Source organism: Alosa alosa, chromosome 17, assembly GCF_017589495.1.
Source record: "Alosa alosa isolate M-15738 ecotype Scorff River chromosome 17, AALO_Geno_1.1, whole genome shotgun sequence".
NCBI classification, from domain to species: Eukaryota; Metazoa; Chordata; class Actinopteri; order Clupeiformes; family Clupeidae; genus Alosa; species Alosa alosa.
Genome location: NC_063205.1, coordinates 13864584 through 13886100, shown reverse-complemented (window position 1 = coordinate 13886100; position 21517 = coordinate 13864584). Strand labels below are relative to the sequence as shown.

The 21517-nt window shown below is 40.7% G+C and overlaps 1 protein-coding gene across 1 annotated transcript in view; it reads right to left on the bottom strand.

Annotated features, from left to right (window-relative positions):
• Nucleotides 1–1937: 1937 nt before the first annotated feature.
• Nucleotides 1938–21517, bottom strand: part of ttll12 (tubulin tyrosine ligase-like family, member 12) — a 47701-nt gene continuing 28121 nt past the window's right edge. Inside the window, 10 exon segments of the mRNA XM_048268390.1 lie at nucleotides 1938–2128; nucleotides 3532–3670; nucleotides 8940–9008; nucleotides 11369–11450; nucleotides 11787–11938; nucleotides 12264–12375; nucleotides 12999–13193; nucleotides 17551–17667; nucleotides 18029–18105; nucleotides 18212–18345. Coding sequence (XP_048124347.1) covers nucleotides 1977–2128; nucleotides 3532–3670; nucleotides 8940–9008; nucleotides 11369–11450; nucleotides 11787–11938; nucleotides 12264–12375; nucleotides 12999–13193; nucleotides 17551–17667; nucleotides 18029–18105; nucleotides 18212–18345 — 1229 coding nt within the window. The 3' untranslated portion in view covers nucleotides 1938–1976.

Below are 21517 nucleotides of genomic sequence, written 5' to 3'. Positions count from 1 at the left end.
CCAGATCGGAACAAAACAGACACAACCATATGAGAAAAATGGTCATTGGCATGTGCAAGCTAATGTGATCCAAGGGCAGGGCTCGAAATTAACTTTTTTTTTCAGTGTCCCGCAGCTGTCCCGAATTCTACTTGCCACTGTCCCGGACTTAAACACCAGTGTCCCAAATTCAAGTTCTTGTTTTTTCCCATTCTACATAATAAACAGCATAATAATCAGTAACTTGCATCACTTAATTAACTCGTTCTGGTCCACCATGTCAGTTCTGAACAATTTATTAAACACCATTTCATTAATCATCTGCTGTTTCACACAACACTCATTTTTCAGAGATAGCTTTTTGGCTTTTTTTGAGGTTGCACTAGACATTCATTGTCCATCGTTTTGACGGACAGGGTTGTAAAACATTCCGTCAATAATCTATTTTCACGTGTCTTTAATTTCAATGTCAGTTTGGTATGATGTCATGGCCACAGATCTCAGTGAAAACAATAAGTAGCCTAGCGTGGGAAATTACCACAAAGCTGTCAGATAGGCTAGCCTACTCTCCTGCCACGCTCTCACCCTCAAATCGTTCCCAATTAAATTAATTAGCAAAACGTGGTTAGAATATGTATCTCGATGTAACAAGCTGTTTTGACATTGTAAACGTTCTCTAAGAAGAGTGTAAAGCAGTTTGCAGTAGCCTAAAGTTAACCACAACAACGTCTATTGCTGGAAAAATAGCGAAGCGGCCTATTTTAATAATTTGATAAACTAATAAATGCTGATTAAAGTGCATGGCCGCAGTTTGGACACCCCTTAGAACTGCCACAGCGAAATGTCAAATGCTAACTTAAATAACTGTTTTTATTGTTATAGGCTACCTTGCAACACTATCGTTTTGTCAAATCGCAGTTGCAGTAGGCTATTTAGCTCAGCATGATATTGGTGACGTTTGTCTGTCAATGACAGAAAACACGTACCGTTTTAGTCAGAGAGGACTGTCATCTCGTTTTTTTTTAGAACACCAGTGTAACCTTAGGCCTACACTATCAGTCAAAAATGTTCACAATGTCATGAAAACAAATGCCATTTACCTGCCTGCTAGTTAGGTAAGTTAACCTCTATATCGAAATATAAAATATATATATCGATATATCTATATCGACCCATTAGGCCTACCGCCCTTGCCCTATTTTTTACGTCGGCCTATAAGTCACAATATTCATTTAACCAATAACGGCAGATTCCTAAGGAAACGCAAGCACCCAGCCCATTTGGGTATCTTACTATATTTGTACCAAAAATAACATTGTAGCCTACAGTGATTTGAAGAGCAGTAGCCTAAACAGTGTTGTAAGGCTGCGTGTACAAAACCGCTTTTACAGATTTCTTTACAGATCAGCTGGCTAACGCTGCTTTTTGCCAGCTGCCCGTCCACGCCAGGTCAAATTTTGTATAGGCCAGATTCTGTATTTTATTCAGACAAGAAAGATACGTTTAGATTCCCATGTGAACAGTTTAGGGAAAAAAGTACCTATTTTGAAATTTACTTTGCCATTTTTTCTACTGTCCCAGAGTTGTCCCAGACATCCTTCTATTGTGTCCCGGAAGCATTTTTTATGGTCCCCTGGACGTCGGGACATCGTTAATTTAGAGCCCTGTCCAAGGGACCACACTCAGGGCGCCTACAGGATGAAAGCTTTGTACATCTGTAACGGAAGTAGCTGTGGCATCCTGATATGATATCACCCTGACTCTGTATCTCGCTATTTACTCTGCACATATGCATGGGATTCCTGGGGCGTAGCCCATAACTGCATTTATGGGTTGAATTAACCACTCGTATAGGGTTGCTCTCAGTTCAGGTACAAGTGGGATGCATCTGAATTCTTCAAGTTGAATATGAATTTATGTCAATAATAATAAAACTTTCATAAAAATCATAATGGGTTGTAAGAAACAGTTTATTTTTCTTGGAGGACAAAAAGTAGTTATACGATCTGACTGACTGGACATTCCTCAGCGTTGTCCAGAAATAGTGTCTGGAACATGTGGTTGTAGAACTGTGGGTGGTACTTGCACGCGCGCTCACAGTCAGGATTAAAGTTCACCTCCAGAATTTGTGGTCTCATTATACGCTCCCCTGAGGTGGTAGACAGAAATATGCAGAAAAGAATGAGAACATTTCATTACAGGCCATTATATTTGCACAGAAAGATAAACAGACGGATATAGTAAACACATGAAGGGAGAGTAAACACCTAATAAGTAATTCTTCAGATCTCTGTGGTACAGCGAGGTTCTCAACACATTCATTGAGTGAAAAGGAGAAAAATAAAAATAAAATGTTTTAATGTCAACTACAGTATTTGTATTTGAATTGATAACAAAAATTGTATTGATGTGACATGTGGTGTGCAGATGGGTTCTCCCTTGTATCCAATCTTGTTGTCACCAAATACGTGGGACCCAAGTCAACAACAACTTACAATTTACTAGCCTAAAGGTCAGGGTGCCTGGAGGCTGTGTGGAGACCCCAGGTTGCAGCCATAACATGAGCCAATGGCTGGCAAATGTGCTGTTCTTAGGCAATAGTCAAAGTATTCATTTATGGTCATGTCTGGTTTTGGGAAGTAATATAAAGTAAAATAATTTTGTCTCAGGAAGTTAGCTTCGAGACCGATCAAAAACACCGAATCAGATGAGGTAATTTGTTTAGAAGCAGATGCACCACCGAGCAGTCATCATTAGATCATGGCAGCCACAGGAACATGCATGTTGCACGTAACCTAATAGATCTGCCCAGTTAGATTGATGGCACACATCACACCAATATAATTAAGTGATCACATTCTGACTGGCTACAAGGATCTCATTATTCAGAGAGTTCAATTTGGCTGCTGTAAAGGAATTATTATTATCATTGTATAAAACACCTGTGTAAACAGATATATAAATCATCTCTGTAACCAAAAATATTATGCTGAGTTTCAAGGACACAGAGTTCGAGTTGGGACACACAGGAAAAGGCCCCCCGGATCTGAGTGTGTCTGTGGGTAGGTTTTGAGGAAAGTCGTGCTGAAGGAGATAGATGTCTGGCATCCTGTTTCTTTGTGTATCTGTACAATAAAAGACACTGCTTTTGGGCTGCAGGGTCGGAGACTGATGGTGAGGGGTTTCATACCTTTCACTAGCACTCTCTCCTCGTGGCGCCGAGAGTCTGTGAGCAAACCAATACTACGTGCTGTGGTTCTTGTGTCTATATGTTGAGGTAAATTCCTTGACAGCTGCAAAGGGTTAGTGGCATTTTTCCACCACACAGACTATTAGAATCTGCAGTTTATATTAGCCTGTTTGTTTTGTTTTATTCCCTACAATAAAATCATCTAATCTCCAATCTTGATCCAACCGTCAAGCTTTATTGAGAACGTCTTCAATACAGACATTAATACCAAAACACAACGCAACATTTTCCTGCGGATGTAATGTATCGCTGAGTACTCAGCAATGAATTACATCCGCAGGAGCAGTTATTAGGTGTGTTACCTTGTTCAGTTTTGTCCCATTTCAGCATCAGGTCGATGGCATAGATGGCTCTGGAAGAGGGATAATCAGCTATACCATAGGGGGCAGGCTGGGAGCTAGCAGCCTGGAACAGCTCACCAAAGGCCACAAAGATATCTGCCTGTGGATTTAAGAACACAGCCAATTACACACACACACACCGAAAACTTAGATGAACAAGGGGCACAAAATAATGAAACATATCTATCTGAGGTAGAATATAGATTTTCTTCCCAAGCCCGAACTTGACCCGAGGGCCGGATCAGGCCGATATTTCTCTATTACTCTATTAGCCTAATGGGGAGAAGGCTATGCCATAATCAAAAATATTTTATATTTTTAGCAAAGTAGGCCTAAGTAACACATGTGTACAAAGTTGCACAAGTTATGCTACAAAGTTACAAAACGCAACACGTGTCATGCACAGCGTCTCTTCCACTCATTCGCATCACACTGGGCCTGCTGTGCTGTATTGTGTAGCAGCAGTGCAACATGGAGCTTGAAGATGTAGAGAAAAATAAAAATAGGATAATTAACTTTAAGCATGTTTGAACCATTTTAAACAAGTCAAGAGCAGTGACAACATATGTGCTGGCTTTTTCGAGTGCATTAAGTGCGGCTCGCTGCTCGTCTATGACAGCAAAAAAACGGGGACTTTGACGATGAACAGACACATGAAGCAGGCTTGCCTGCAGAAACTATGATAGTCAGCCTTCAATGTGCTCTTTTGTTACTTCCTCAAGCATACCCCTGAGGGTGAGGCAAGCCCTCACAGAGTTTTGCTGCAGGGACATAAGGCCATTTTATGTTGTAAGTGCTTAGGCCTACGTTTCTTCATTCGGATTTATTTGCGATCCATTCCATTTTGAATAAACAAACAAAGCAGTTTCCTTGTTGCATTATTCATTAAGATAATTCTGAACAGATTTCTGTAGTTCAAACAACTCAGAATTGTAGTTTAGAACGTCAGTTATAACGGCCCACGCATTAAAAAATTGTCGGTTTAAATCTGGCTCGGGCTCATAATTACAGTTAATGTGTTGGGCAGGGCCGGGCTCGGACACAACGTGCAAGGGCTGGTCGGGCTTGATTTTTGGGCCCAATCTAAGCTCTAATCTGAGGGTTTAAGCACAAGTGACAAAACTAATCTTAACAAGACCCAAATACACCTCTGACAAATGTTACTATAATCAAGGCCTCTGCTTAGTGAGTCACCGAGTCAAGTCAAGCCACTTTATTTATATAATGCATTTTTAAAACAGGAAGATACTAACGCAAACGTAAGTAGAAGGATCTAAAAAGGAATAACACAAATAGAAAAATAAAAGTATACATGCCAAATAAGCAAACAGGTAAGTATAAAACTAACAAGATTGAGAAAGGTATAAACTTGACAAAGAACAGGCTGCCTCAGATTGGGCTTAAAGCCAGAAAATAAAATTAGAGATAAGAGACAAGAGAGAACTGAGGTGAAGATAGAGGGGAGAATTAAAGGACACTGGAGCTGGGTATAGTATGCTAAATCATCTTCAAATGAACTGCGAACATGACCCCAGTCCCTATAGCTTCATTGTGTAATGAAGTAACATGACAGCAGTCAAGAGGCTTGGTAAAGATCACAGGATGTAAAACCCCCAAAACAAACCAGTTGGACTACATTTAAGACAGCAGACTTCCTTTCAGCGGAGAGATGCAGAAACAAGGGGAAACAAGGGGGAAGTATATTTAACACTAGTACTGCCAAGAATTTCAAAAGTACTAGAACTGCCAAGGCAGTCATTTTGACCGTTGGAATTTGTGGTGGATTTCTATGACTTAAAGCAGTGTTTTTCAACCTTTTTTGTGCCACGACACACTTTTGACACTTAAAATGTCCCACGGCACACTAACATCCTGTGTGAAGAAAAAATAAACATGCCATAGCCTAAAAGCTCAAATAATACACAGATATGGCCTTATTATGGCTTCTATTCAAGACCTGCTCAATAAAACAAGCGCCCTCTGTTTCATTTGTAGGTGACTATATCTAATTTAATTGTTGTTATGAACTGGATATGTGATGATTCTGTGAATACTGGATATGGGGCCCCCGTTGTACAATGCCTGCATACCACAAATAGTGCAATCATACAATCAATGAGAGCATGTGGTTATAAATTCTTTGATGCAACAGTTGCTTTTCTGGACCAGTGAGTGACATCTGGGTAATTTTCTGTGGCACACCTGATGATCTCTCACAGCACACTAGTGTGCCCCGGCACAGTGGTTAAAAAAAAAAACACTGACTTAAAGGATGCATGTATGGGTTTTATAAACTTGGATATTACTGCAATTATTGTGAGACTTCAAGGCCTGTACACATCTTAAACAGACCAGACCAGCAGTCAAGGAGTGGGGTGAAGAAGGTCACAGTGACACTAGGCCTCTCATTAGATTAGGACTGCGCAGGGGAGCTTAAGGATGTCTTCACAGACATCTTTAACACTTCCCTGAAGCAAGCCATCGTCCCATCATGTTTCAAAGCTGCCACCATCATACCTGTACCGAAGAAAACTGCTCCATCCTGCTTCAATGACTACCGCCCTGTGGCACTGACACCCATCATCATGAAGTGCTTTGAGCGGCTTGTCATGTCACATATCAAAGCCATTCTCCCCCCCACCCTGGACCCCTTCCAGTTTGCATACCGAGCCAAGCGGTCTACAGAGGATGCAATCTGCTCTGCCCTCCACCCAGCCCTCACCCACCTGGAAAAAAGAGACTCATATGTGAGATTGCTGTTTATAGACTTCAGTTCTGCATTCAACACCATAATACCACAACAACTCATCTGCAAACTTGACAAACTAGGACTCAGTACCTACCTCTGCAACTGGCTACTGGACTTCCTCTGTCAGAGGCCCCAAGTAGTACGTGTTGGCAACAATACCTCAAGCAGCATCACACTGAGCACAGGGGCCCCCCAAGGCTGCGTGCTCAGTCCGCTGCTCTTCACCCTGCTGACGCATGACTGCACTGCAACCTACAGCAACAATCACATAGTGAAATTTGCTGACGACACAACTCTGGTGGGTCTCATCACCAAGGGCGACGAGACTCAATACAGGTTGGAGGTCGACCATCTGACCACGTGGTGCAGGGACAACAACCTCCTGCTGAACGTCAGCAAGACCAAAGAGATTGTTGTTGACTTCCGGAGAGGTCACACCCAACACCTGCCACTGACCATCGACGGTGCTGTGGTGAGAGAGCGAGCAGCACCAAATTCCTGGGGGTGCACATCAGTGAAGACCTCTCCTGGACCACCAACACTGCATCACTGGCGAAGAGAGCTCAGCGCCGCCTGTACTTCCTGCGAAAACTCAGGCGAGCAAGTGCTCCACCAGCCATCATGACCACATTCTACCGAGGCACCATTGAGCATCATCCTCTCCAGCTGTATCGCTGTGTGGGGCGGAAGCTGCACTGAATACAACAGGAAAGCCCTGCAGCGCATAGTGAACACAGCTGGAAGGATCATTGGTGCTTCACTCCCTCCCTGAAGGACATTTACACCACCCACCTCACCTAAGGCGACCAAAATTGTGAGTGATGCAAGTCACCCCGCTCACAATCTGTTTGATCTACTGCCCTCTGGGAAGAGGTACAGAAGCCTGCGCCCCCCGACTACCAGACTCACTAACAGCTTCATACACCAAGCTGTAAGGATGCTGAACTCTCTCCCTCCTCTCCCCCCTCCACCCTCAGCTACATAACATCCTGGACATTGGACCCACAATGGCCGCCTGCACTACTCCACCTGCACACTTGAACACTTGCACACTTGTACACTTTACAACTTGGTGTTGTTGTCCTGAAAACACAACACTTCTGCTGCTCTTACATAACTTGCACTACTATGCCACTTTCTTTATTACTTAGGTCAAACAGTATTTTATAGTATTTTACAGTATTTGCACTAGTATTTTATTGACTGTCTATGCACAATTTCAACAAAATTTTGCTGCTCTTATTTTTTCATTATTATTATATGTGCCCTCTTATTTACTTATTTACTTACTTTTTTTGTTTACTTGAATGTTATGTTTGTCTGTGGACTTAAAATTGGTCAAATATGTCTTGTCTTCACCGTGGGATAGTGAGAAACGTAATTTCGATCTCTTTGTATGTCTGGAACATGTGAAGAAATTGACAATAAAGCTGACTTTGACTTTGACTTTGACTTTGATGGTCAAGAGCGAGAGGATGATGTAATGGTGATGATAACATCAAGGCCAAGTAACAGGTGGCAAGATAAGAAGCCCTGTTTACACCCAACTGGATAGAACCAGAAAGACCCCAGAATCAGACAGTTTTGCATATCATTTTATGCATGATGAGACAATGGGTTCCACCAATATTCGTAACCCTGGTGCATGCTGATTGGCCAACAGGTGTATTTCGAGAGTGGCGAGAGGAGAGGGCCCAACTCTAAGGTTAAGGAGTATAAAAGATAGGCCGCAGCCACCTTGTAGTCAGATCTCATCGGGGGGCGCCAGCTGATGACATCTCACCTCACCCTATTGCTTGACACCTGGTCTTGACATTGTTTAGGCTGGACTATCACTGCAATACGGTGAATAAAGAATCAACAGTCTTCAGAGATCTCCTGTCTCCATTGTCTCCTTCGGACGCCTTGTCCCAGAGTGCTAATTAGTAAATAGTTAAGTGACTAATTGCGAACTGGATTAGGAAGTGGACCAGTTTTTCCATGACAGATCCTAACTCAAAATTTCACCAGCAGAACAAAACCATAGAAACCATAGTCAAAATGACCCGTCATGGCCTTTCTAGTGATAAGAGGTAAGGACTCAGTAGACCTTGGGAGAGGCATGTGCACTATACTTACACACAACAAGCACAGGAATGCCTTGTTAACTCATCTTATCCTGTAGACTACATTTTCAGATTATTCTACATCTGCTACTATTGGAGGGCGCAGCCAGCCAGAAGCAGATGGGCTCCCCCTATTAAGTCAGGTTCTGCTCAAGGTTTCTTCCTGGAATATGGGAGTTTTTCCTTGCCACAGTTGCCATATGGCATGCTTGTGGGGGGTAAGAGGGTTAAGGCTGCCAGTCTTATGACGTCATTTTCTATATTTTTGATATGTTGCTGAGTATATCATAAACAGCAAAGAAAAGTGATTGATAATGACTGACTGACTATTATTGTGTTACATGCTTCAAATGTAAAGCACTTTGAGCTGCATTCTGTGTATGAAAGGTGCTATACAAATAAAGCTTTATTATTATTATTATTATTATTGGATGTTTTCCTTTCTCTTATCAAAGAGTTATAGGAGAAACAAACCAAAGATGCGTTGAAATGTGTTAAACATTTGTGTTCCGTACCTCAACTTGTTTCCAGGGATATTGTGGGTGCTGCTTTTCAAACATGGGAATGAACTCATCATAATGAACCTATAAAGGAGAAGTAAAGGGAGATGGGTATTAAAACATGAACCTTGTAACTTCAGTCTATTTCAGATTACACATGGATAACTGTTACAATTAACCATGAGTCGATCAAGGAATTGTAATGCAGATAACATAATTTATTTGAAGTATCTGGGCAGTTGCAATACCGCAATACACATTTTTCCTTGCTATCAGTAATATCAGTGTCAATTTCTTATCATTGTGGCCTCTCTGTGTCAAGTTTGGATGTATCTCATTGGTAAATAACACCATACAGGCAGCCATACTGACGCCATGGAAGGCCATGCATATGTGTAATGAGTCATTCTGTGTCAAATCAGATAAGGTTGTTGCTGCACCATTTCAGATTTTGTTCAAACTTTGTCTCATCAATGGGTCCTAAAATCAAGACCTGTGAAATATTTCTGTGCAAATCTTGTCTTCATATCTTTTTCAGACATTGAAATTCTTTCATTTTTACAGTTTAAAAAACACATGCCATTTTAGGGAATTAATATCTTCTTGACATTTTTTTTCCCTAGCCTCCTCAAATTGTCTAAGGTGGAAGACCAATGTGGTACATTTCCAGCATAAGAAACAGCCTAAGTGCCACTCTGCAGTAACAAGGACAGAATGGCCTGTTCCCTTGAAGGGTTCATGCACCCACCTGCACGTGGGATTTGCTCACCAAGTTACCCCTCTGCTCAAATGCACCTCAAACATTGTTCAAAACAAGAATCCTTCATACTTTTTTATGACATCAAGAGTGACACCCAGATATAGGGAAAACAGTGATAAAGATCTCGAGAAGAAAATGACCCAAAGTGAGGGTGCCCTCAGGGGCCCATTCAATAGTGAATTGTAATTGAGAAGATTGACTAGGAGCCATACATCACTGCATGAGGGTACATCATGTCAGAAAACCATACATGAAAACGACAAATGAGAACACAATACTTAAAAGCTCGAAACACGAGAATACCTTATGACGGGAACCATGCATCATTTTTTATTATCACCCGGAGAGAAGAAATACTCTTTTCTGATTGGCTGGCGAGGTGGCTTTTAATTCTGAATAACGGGACACCTATGAAGTAGATCTGGTAAAAAAAGTTTAATCGCCGTTCAATATCAATGCTTATGAATGGTAACTATAACAATGATAGTAGGACGACGGATGAGCCTGGAAGCAGGCTTCGCAACAATGGAATCAACTGTAAACAAGCTAACTGTCCATGCTTTGGACAGTTGATTGATGGCAGGTATGTCTCAATAAAAGAGTTTTGAGACACTCAACATCACTTTTTTGCATGTATTTTCTGAAATTAGGGACTTCTATAAAACCAATGGGACTGTGGTAAAAACTTTTAATGTCTGAATCTTACTGAGATTGTCTGATGTTTGTCTTCTATTCTACAAAGTTTGGTTAGGCTAGGAATAATACTTTTTAAGATATCAATGTCCAAAAAGGGCCTCCAAGATAAGGCCTTTTAGAGAGTGTAAACATCAAGGGCAAAAAGACTATGAAAACAATAGAATTGAACAAAATATGAACAAAAATATTAGTTATGGTTATAGTTACAGAACCTAAACATTGTGTAGACAAACTTTTAGGGATATTGGAGTCGGTGCTGCAACCATTTTCTTGGCTTTTGTCTGATTTGACACGGAATGACTCTAAACAGCAAGATGTAGATTTGCCAATTTACAGGTGAGGGTGCCAAAGCCAGCTAGGAGACGTGGCCTCTCTGAGACCTACATATCAATAGGCTATCTGTGTATTCTGCTCTCTTTGGTCTGTCCCTGGCAGGGTTGGCTCTAGGCATAGGAGACATACGTGGTTGCCTAAGGCACAAAATGACAGAGGGACACCACAGGTATCTATCTATCACATTATGCTGAGCATCCCCTTTTCAACACATGATGTTGACCATGCCCTGACTATCACAGTGTCTATTTGGTGCAATTAATATTCATCCATCACATTATGCTGACCATCCCCTCATCAACACATGATGTTGACCATGCCCTGACAATCGCGGCGTCTATTTGGTGCAATTTATTCTACATCATGAATGCAGTATGACCCTGTGCTGATTCAGAGCTGTAAGGATGCCCTTTTCCATCCCCACTTCCACCCGTGTTAATGTACATGAAACACAACTCCAATTCAAATGGCATCTTAACAGCCATTACTGATATTGTACTTAAAATCTACGACATAATTGTTTCATTTAGGAAATTTGTGAAGACACTGAATTATTCATAAATATTATTTATTGGGAAATTGATGGGACCCAAACTATGACTGGAAATCATATCTGTGAATTCCACAGGTCCTTAAAGATAATAAGGCCTCTTACCTGTTTTAGCACAACTCCCTCAGCATAGTTCATTACTGTGAAGTGCTTCTGATAGTCATCAAAGGTGTCGAGGGAGAATGGTCTGAAGACAGAAGGAGGGTGGGGGAGGGAAAGAGAGAGGAGAAAGAACAGATAGGAACAGTTGCGGGGGAGGTGGAGGAAGAGATGGGGGAGGGGTGGGGGAGGGATAGACAGAACCAGGCAGGAGAAAGTCGGAGAAAGAAAGAGGGTTGAGTAAAATAAGAGAGAAACAAGAGAGTGCCATGTACTTTCCATAGAAGTTTATATATATATTAAATACATTTTAAATATCTTTTCCCCCTGCATAAACAAATTGTAGACCTAACATCTCTATAATAATGAAATAGATTAATTAACAATTAATTTGTTAAATAGGAATAGAGATTATAAACATTACTTGTTGGCAAAGCGGAGCCAGAAGACATTGTAGGCATATAGACGGAGGGGGTTGACCGAGCGCAGCAGCACCATGTAGCGAATGTCCATCTTGACCAAACCTATATCCTCTCTGTCAAACAAGACGGGATCCTCCAAATATTTACAAACCACCTGATAAAAAAAGGGTTGGAGGAGTGAGAGAAATAAATATGATAAGCTCTTCTGACAAACTCAATCGACAATCGTGACCATGGTGGACAATAATGGCTGAATACTCTGTTTCTGTATTAATACCAAGTGAATCTGTGATCTATACAATATGTCTACCTACAGTGGTAACAACATCTGTACAGATGACCACCATGGTAGGGCTGTTAAATGTTTTTTTTTTTTTTGCAAGTTTCTTACGTCACTAAAGGCGGCACAGGAAGAAAGGCCACAAACACTTACTGTCGAGTCTAATACTGGCTTAAGCGACGACGACAACAAGGCCTACCTTAGGGGTGCTCTCTCTCTGTCTGATGATGTAGTTGAGGTTGTTGGTTATGTGTGTGTCAAGTCCACGGGCCAGATTCCAGGGCTTGCAAATCCAATGGTTATCCTCTCCTCTACACAAGAAGATGAATCATGTTTGTGTTATTTTCAAAGTACATTTTAAAATGTGGGAAATAAAAATAAGCAAGAAGTAGTTTGGCTACTTCATTGTTACACATTATAGGTGATTCGTAGTTATCTATTGTAGGTTTTGTGTTGGTCTTACAGGTACCGGGAAATTATGACGCCCAAACAAAGTGCCAGGCGACATGTGACATGTGAGTTGTCCCGTCTCCGACATATCCCACCTCTTCAGTGGCAAAAAACGCTGACATGTGAATACATTGTGCCAATCATGTGGTGTGTTGTGAATACATCATGCCAATCATGTTTTGTGATCTCACAGCTGGAGCAAGGTTGGTGTCGTGAAGCCTTGGGCATGCGCATTTCTGCCCAATAAGTGCCCAATATGGGCTGAGGGCGTTACAATATGGCCGCTGAGTGGAGGGACTTGCCTAAAAGGTTTTTGGCACTACTACTGAACTTGTAGTAGAAAAATATTTACGAGAGAATGCACATAACCATGACTTTTTAATATACAGTGAAGAGTGGATGAATATCTCTCTCACTCTATATCTCTCTCCCTCTCTGTGTGTGTGTGTGTGTGTGTGTGTTTGTGTGTGTTTACACAGCCCACCTGTTCTTTCTCTGCTGGTAGTGCTTGACAAACTGAGGCAATTCTGTCTGAAGGTTAAAGGTCTTCGGGATCCATTGGGCGCCCTCATCCCCCTGTGCACGACGTGACACAGATGCCAGGCAGTCCTTCGTAGTGACCACCACTTCACATGGGAACTGGTTTAAAAGGACATGAGGCCTCTCTTCACTCAGCTTGCTATGGTTACATAAAGATAAACAGAGGTTCAGTTAAAGTCAATTTTCAATTCAATGCATTTATCATCATCCACAATTGGAGTTCAGAGAAATGTGCTTTTTAATGCTTTATGTTTTAATAACAAAATACAACAACAACAAAAAACACACTTTGCATACCAATTCTTGTGGGAGAAAAGGAAAATAGTGACTCTTGAAAAATGTTGAACTGATGTTTTTAAAATAATAGTGGACACTGAAAGGTGAGTGAGACATTGGAAGTAGTGTATGGTACAGTGTCTCAGTGACACTAAGTAACTATATCAGGAAAAAATAGTCATTAATAAACTGTTACTTTATCTAAACATGAGGAAAAATGTAACTGCTGGTTACTTTATATTAGATTGTTTGTGTTTTGCATCAATGTATCAAAGTTGCATTGAAATAAAACTTGATGGTTGGATCAGGATTAATGAAGTGATTTATTACAAATGACACAATAACAAAAGCAAAGAAAAATGGCTAAGTCTCGAAAGCCAAAGTGCAGACTGGTTCATAGTTTCTGGTTGAAGTGGGCTGCTGGGCATCCGACAGAGAGGCTTTTGTAGGCTAGTCACTTCCTCGATCCGTCTCAGGGAATATTCCTGAGACACAACGATAGGTGAAGATAATGTGACCCATGACCCAGAACACAGGGAGCCTGTACTGATAATATTAGTTATAACAAAGGCCTGGCTTGTGCCTCGGTTACACCCAGCAGCACCATCTCCAATCTAACTGTGGCACCCTGCCCTGTAAACTAGTGCAAGGAAAATGTGTTATATAAACATGGTCTGTCTGTAACCTCATATATCTACCTTTCTTATGACTTATGAACACATCAGAATATAGAACAGGCCAGAATACATCAGAATTCTACACACATATACATGACCTGTCAGGGCATCAGTCTGGCTATTAGTGAGACCATTTGTGTGTGTTTGCACAAACTACAAGTGAGATACATCTAGGATGCATCAGAATTCTACATTTAAGACTAACTTTTATCAAGGTGATAGAGATGTAAAGTGGACATCTGAGGTGCAACAAGTAGGTAGTCATATTTATGGCATGTCTCCTTAGATAGGGAAAAACTGCAGCTGTCTAATTATTCACTTGTCACTGCACTGATTATATTGGCTAATGAAATTGGAAAGTTTGTAATGTCATTGTGTGCTCCTTTGAAGATCCTGTGTCACAAACAACTAGGATTTAATGCCAGGATTTGCCTATAGGATTTAAGGACATAATGTCATGCTGGCTGGAGACATCTCTGAGGTCTCAGCTATAACATGAGCGGAGTGAGATATCACCCTGTTTTTGGGCCAGGGTCATAGTGTTTTCATTTATGGTCATGCCTAGTTTGTGCAATGGTTGGTAACTGCCACGTTGACAGATTTACATTCTCATGGTTTTAGTATAACTATTCTGTCAGGACGCTCAATAGCCCGCTTCTAATAACAAGACTGTTAAACTCTGCGATTTACCTGTTCCGAGACTTAGCCTAGGTTTTGGTATTCATTGTTATATCATCTACAATAAATTCATCTAATCACCGACCCTGATCCAACCGTCAAGCTTTATTAAGAACATCTTCAATACAGACATTAGTACATTTTCCTGGGGAAACCAGAGAATCCAACTATTGAAGAAATTGTAAAATACAAATGTATCTGTTTGCGTATGTTGACAATTAAGAAAAGTTATTGCACTGATTTACGACATATAAGTGTTTCACATGCACTGCTTTAAAACATATAAGTGTTCTGCATGAATCTTATGTTCTGTTTATAATTCCGCTTTTAAGTCACCAGACAAGCTGAGTCACACAACTTGCAGTTGTGCAAATCAACCGCAGAGGAATGGAAAGAAATTCATGTCAGCGGTCTTGAAATGTGCTGTCTGACCTAAAGGTCTCATGTCTCAAAATGTACTGTTTGACCCAAAGGTCAAAATATGTATACACAATGATGTCTTAGGCCATTCAAGAGAAATTAAATTAAACTGGACAAAGGTTAGACTATGTAGCATTCAGTATTTTTGCTCCCTCACTCTCCACCTCAAACTGGTGTGTGGTGAGTGTTCTGGCGCATAATGGCTGCCGTGCATCACCCAGGTGGGAGCTACACATTGGGGGTGGTAAAAACGCTATATAAATGTAACGTGTTGTTGTTAGGCCATTCAAGAGAAATGAAATGAAACTGGACAAAGGTTAGACTATGTAGCATTCGGTATTTTAGTTTTTTGTTTTAATTTTGGTAATGCATGAGCTAAGAATTGAGCTGTGAGCAAGATAAAAGCACAGCTTTGATCCCTGACTGACTTTCAAATGGACTGAGACCTGTGTATGCATGTGTGAGACAGTGAGGTGTGGCAGGCCCATTAGTCGTTGTGGTATTTCACACCATAAATGGTCCAAAAGCCAGGGGGGTGAAATAACAATAAACCCCTAATAGTCAGTAGTTTGTACCATTTGGATCAGCAAAAGATGATACCTCATAGTGTGTCTAAAACCAAAGCGACAATTTGCTTTTGTACCCCAAGTGTTTACATAGAAGCCGGCATATTGAGGAGCCAGGAGGCAGGACCAAATAGCAAAATGAAGCGTGATGTGCAACATTGGGCAGGACACATTTGTGAACAAACTATGCATGATTTTCAGAACAGGGGATTTTGCCATCACTAATTTTACCCCCATAACTTTTGACAACTGAAAATAAAATAAAATACAATGAACAGAAAGCCTCTTCAATGTGCTTAATAGCCATGTAGGCTATAGCCTATTAATCCCATTAATGTATGAAAATAAAGTTGTGTGTCACGTTATTGAAGGAGAGTAATGTTGCTTCCCTGAAGATGAATCAGATGTAGGCTACAGTTAAGTTATGTTGGCCATTCATCTACAAATGCTTTTCTTATGGATGCCAGAAACTGCATATTACACTATGACAGTTTGTAAGGGTAAAGCCTGCTGTCTGAAGTTTTGGGCAAGGTCCATTAGCTATAGGCTACAACAAAGTGTTTCTGGAGAGAACATTGAATTTAGTCAGACCTGTGTGATATTATAATATGGCCATCTCTAACTAGCTCATACCGAGAAGAATTGTTGTGGGCTTTATTGAAATATATCCTTTAGTTTATATATCTTCTATGTAGTATCTTTATTCTGTGTAATATCATTGTTTTGTGAAACTGAAGTCTGTAGTATTGTAGAAATCTGGGGTATTTCTGTATGTATTCTGATGTGTTCATCTGTGTTACTTTTGTGTTACTTTTTGTGTGTAGTAGAGACGTGGAGAGGTACATGCCATTGTTTGTGTCTGCACATAGGATTTACCATCAACAGGTCAGACTGCCATGTTCCTGGCCGTAGTCATAGCATGGGCAGAATGAGATATCACCTTGTTATTCTGTTTTCAGGGCTAGTACTTTTCCTATTATTTTTGAGCTATGGCTGGTACCTTCCACGTTGGCATGATTTACGTTGACATGATTTTAGTATAACAGGCTTTGTCTCAGGTTTGGACTTCGAGACGGATCGAGGAAGCGACTCGGGGAGCGTTCAGTGTGGGAAAGGAAGACTGGTTTAAGTGAAAGAAGCAGGCCTGGCAGAAAAATGGCATAGATAAGGTTTGGTGCCAGGAAATGTAAGCATAAAGAATGTATGAATAACAGGATGAGAGGGCAAAGGTGAAGTACCATACGTTACTTGGTCAGTTATCTGTAAACATAGAGTGTCTTGTCTGGGATGACTTGAAGGGTTATAAAGGCTGGACAACAGCCAGAGGATGTGAGCTCACTTTGCTTACTTTGCTTTCACTTACTTGCTTGCTTCACTAATGCTCCGGAGTGCATTAAAGCCATCATCTGCAGTATACATCCACAGTGTGCGGACTTCGTTTGATGTTGTATTATTTAATTTGGATTTGACACCACAGAATGCATGACTGAAATAACAGTGGACTATGGGTAACTGTGGATAACTTCTAGTTATCCACATTAAGGTTAAAAGTTCTTTTTTTTTTTTTAAACAGTGAAATTAAGCTATGTTCGCAAATGTCCAGCTTCTAAATGTTATGTGGCTAACAGTAGTTATAATGTGATAATGTAAAAGCTTGCTAGGACAGACGCTCAATGACGTTCATGCTTTGTTGTATCACCAGCAACCCTCCTGTTCCAAGCCCGAAGCCCTAACTAGTAGGCCACGACTGCCCCCAACCTAACCAGTAGGCCACAACTGCCCCCAATATGCACAACACTGTCATTTCTGTAGATGAAGTCAGGTGTGTTTTCCAATGAAACAAAAAGAGACAAAAAGACCATATGATACCGATACATACCGATAGTCTCTGATATGATTGTACATCCAGAGAACATCAGCCTCCTCCTCAGTCTCAACCATCAGAAATCGTGGGTGTGTGAGATTATCTCTGACTTGTTTCATCTCTGTGTAGACCCTGTGACACACACACACACACACACGTACAGTATAAGGTAAGTGAATTCTAAATGTCCAAATCAACCCAATGCATTTTGTACAACACAGGTAATTCCAAAGAAAAGAAAACAAATTTAGTGCACCAATGTGGTCATTTTCTAGACAAAAGGCGTACCTCTGTGCAACAGAAGCCATTGCCTAGTCACCTTGACTCACCTACACACTTGTTCATCAAGACTTGCCCATTACAACACCATGCACCCAAGCCTAACCAATCCACAAGAATGCCTAGAAAAGCACTTAACGTCCACAGACCCAATCCCCAATATACATATACTATATCAACATGATGAAATGACCTCAAAAGTGAGGAAACTTACTTCAATACTTTGTCTTCTGGTACACTGGAGGGCTCAATAGGCAGAGGACGTGTTTCTTTATTACCTGCCATAATGGCCTGCAATTCAGACAGAAGACATATTAAGACTGTTGTTTTGTGCACCAGGCCTGTTATAATATTAAATTGTAGTTGTTTGTCAATTTTTATTGACATATGAGCACACCTCAAAATAAAGATTTGGGGGTTCAGGGGTGCAGCTGCCAACACCCTCCAGGTCTGATGGTACCCATGGCAACAACCGGCATTCACGGATCAAGTTATTAGTCTCTCCATAGGCATAGTCACGTGTTACTTCATCTGACACAGAGGAGACATAAATGAAAAGATACATTAGTTCAATGGATTAATGGATGCAATTGTTAGGCAGTGGCAGTGCAGGAACCATTGAGTGGTGTATGGGTTAAAACCAGTGGGTCTCAAAGTGGGGTCCGCCAAATAATTTGCTTGTGAACATTTACATTTGTTCATTTAGCAGATGTTTTGATCCAAAGCGACTTGCATATGTCAATAATATTACAAGGGCCATTGTCCCCAGAGCAACTTGGGATTAAGTGCCTTGCTCTAGGGCACACCGATGGAAGCCGGGACTTGTCAGGCTATTGCATACTACTTAGCCACTATGCTACCAACGGCCCCAAATGTAAGGTTAAGGGCATCTAACATATGTAAGTACTGTAAGGTTAATAACCTCTTTCATTCTGGTTAAGTAATCACTTCTAGATGATAGACACTTCTTATTAACCATGTCTAATGTAATATCTTGTTAGTGATCTAAAATAATTACCAAAACACACCTGCCAGACACAGGATAGTGAATCTGGCCACCTGGGGGTCCTCTACAATTTTTTTAACTAAAACATTTTAAGAGGGTTGAGAATGAATAAAGCCTTGCCAAATTAATGAAAATGAAGAAAATGGCCATCTGCATTTAGCTTCAAATAGGCTACTTAAATGCAATATGTACATACATATTTGACTAGTTTGCAGGAACACACAAAAGGCATGTGAATGGCTGATTATAATTTAGGCTGCCATTCAACGAAATGCAATCCCCAATGCCAGACACACATTTGATAAGCTGCATCTTACAAAAGGCATCTGCCATTGCCATAATGTGTGGCTATGCATCTGCTAACTACAGCCCATCAATTGTGTGCCTGGCATGGAGGTTCATATAGGCCATTTGCATTTCGTTGAATGGCAGCCTAAATGACAATCAGCCATTCAGATGTCTTTTGTGTGCTCCTGCAAACTAGTCAAATATGAATGTCAGCTTCAAGTATTCATACTTACATGACTACTTCAAGTATTACGCACAATTGCGTGTGACTTTTTTTAGCCTAAATGTCCGCTTAGTGTGCATTCAGGCTTGTTTACGTGCACATTGTGAAACAGATTACATAAAAGAGTTTCACAACTGCATGTGTACATATGGGGGAAAAAAACGTTGTTTACAACAGTTAGCAGAATAATATACCTATGGGGTGACCAAACATCCATGCCTTCCAGTCCCCATTTTTACAGAAAAACACTACATTTGCCCTCATTTTTCTAATAATGAAGCATCAACATTTTCAATTATCTTGATAGTCAAACTAGAAATGTCCCCGGTTTTTCAGGATCACGCCTGCGGCATGATGGTCATCATGATGGCCTCTCTGACGCGCTGTGCGCTACCTGCCTGCGGTGCATGCAGGACCTCTGGGTCTGATCTTACCCCATGCTAACTGATAACCATGCCAATCTTTAGGTAAGTGTATGTGATGATATGGAGCTATTTTAATTCCAAAGACCAAGGGAACTTTATCAGGATGCATGGTATCCTGGATCCATGATAAAAATGGCGTTTAAAAATAAAAATCTGCCTGCCTCTATGAGAATTGAACATAGGGGGGTCTATAATGCATCCTGTATTTTAATGAAGGTCATTTATTTATTTACGATACATTATTCATTCACAAAGAAAATTGGTGTCCTTAACCCTTAGAACCCTAAGCTGTTTTTAGGGCATTTTTACTACCTTTATTCATAAGGATTTATTCTGGTCATTGTAAGTGCCACACACACATATTATATATTGTTTTTTTTTCAGCAGAGTCTAGGCTATCCAGATCTGCCATCATTTCATGTATTAGTACTAGCATTTCATATTATAAAAATTTGTATATTTTGACCTGTATCTCACCACAGCAAGCTCATAGCTCTACATGCATTTCATGTGTGTGTAGGGCAGACTGTCCTGAAACGGGCAATATAATTGCCATGTTGGAGGGATACTCTGGGGCTGAGCAATTTACAGAAATATGTGGTGTGTGATTTACGGAAATAAATGCCATTTTTATTTAGCGATGAAAAATGACCATTCTGGCTCCATATCTGTGACCATTTAACTGATCTGACCTGACTTGACCCAAGTTTGCCTGTTAGCATGTGTGACTATGGTGTATGCACTCATGATGATTCTCAACTTTTTACTGCATTGCCATGAACAAAGTAAAGGCAAAAAAGGTGTTTCTTTGTTGGGATGCAATGTGAGCCTTGAATTGGATGCCATGCAGGAATTTGCTAGGATCTCAAAACCGGATTATGAACATGTTTTGCCATAGAGAAACACACGATAGCGTTGGATTATAAACATGCTTTGCCACAGAAACAGACAAAATCGTGGGGTAAGTCCAGCTATATGAAGTTATTATTTTGCTGTATTTGGTATCAAATGATAGATCTGTGTCTCCTCTTTCATCTAACATACGTGGCATATATATCCGATCACGGGTCCGCGAGTAATTACTCCGAGAGTAATGGGTGTGCAGCGTTGGTTTGTGTACATGACGTTAATATTTTGCAGTCACTTCGTCTGTTTTTATAAGCCAGAAAGATCGATATCCATGGTACCAGTGGATAGCCCTGTTTCTCCTCTTTCATCTGATATGCTTGCCATATCTATGCGATCACGGGTTCGCGAGTAATTCAAACGAGAGTAATGGGTGCGCAGGTGAACGCCGAGAAATATAGACTTTAAATATGATGCAATTTTATTTAATTTCATGATTTTTTTTTATTTTCATACTTGATCGTACAGACAAGTGCGTAGTCTCTTTGGAAAGCCCCACTTCTTCTCTGTCATAAAATAAAGGTTTTATCTCGCTGTGATGAACAGTCGCGGAGCAATGTAACAGAGAAGAAAGGGTGTGTTTTTTGACGCACTTTGCGTCAAACGGGTTCTAAGGGTTAAAGGTTGGATTTTTTTCTCATTTTTTTTTAAGGCATTACGATCAATTTCCAAAAGATGATCTTTTGATTCCTAAAAGGTTCCTCTTTTTAGCATGGGGGTCTAAACGTATGCATACCACTGTAGTGCAGAGGACGTTTGAAAGCAGTTTATGTGTCTGTGAGCACAGACGGAGGGGAAGGGGTCTGGGAATGCCTGGGGTTTCACAGAGTCACTTGAAATGTATATAAGTATATA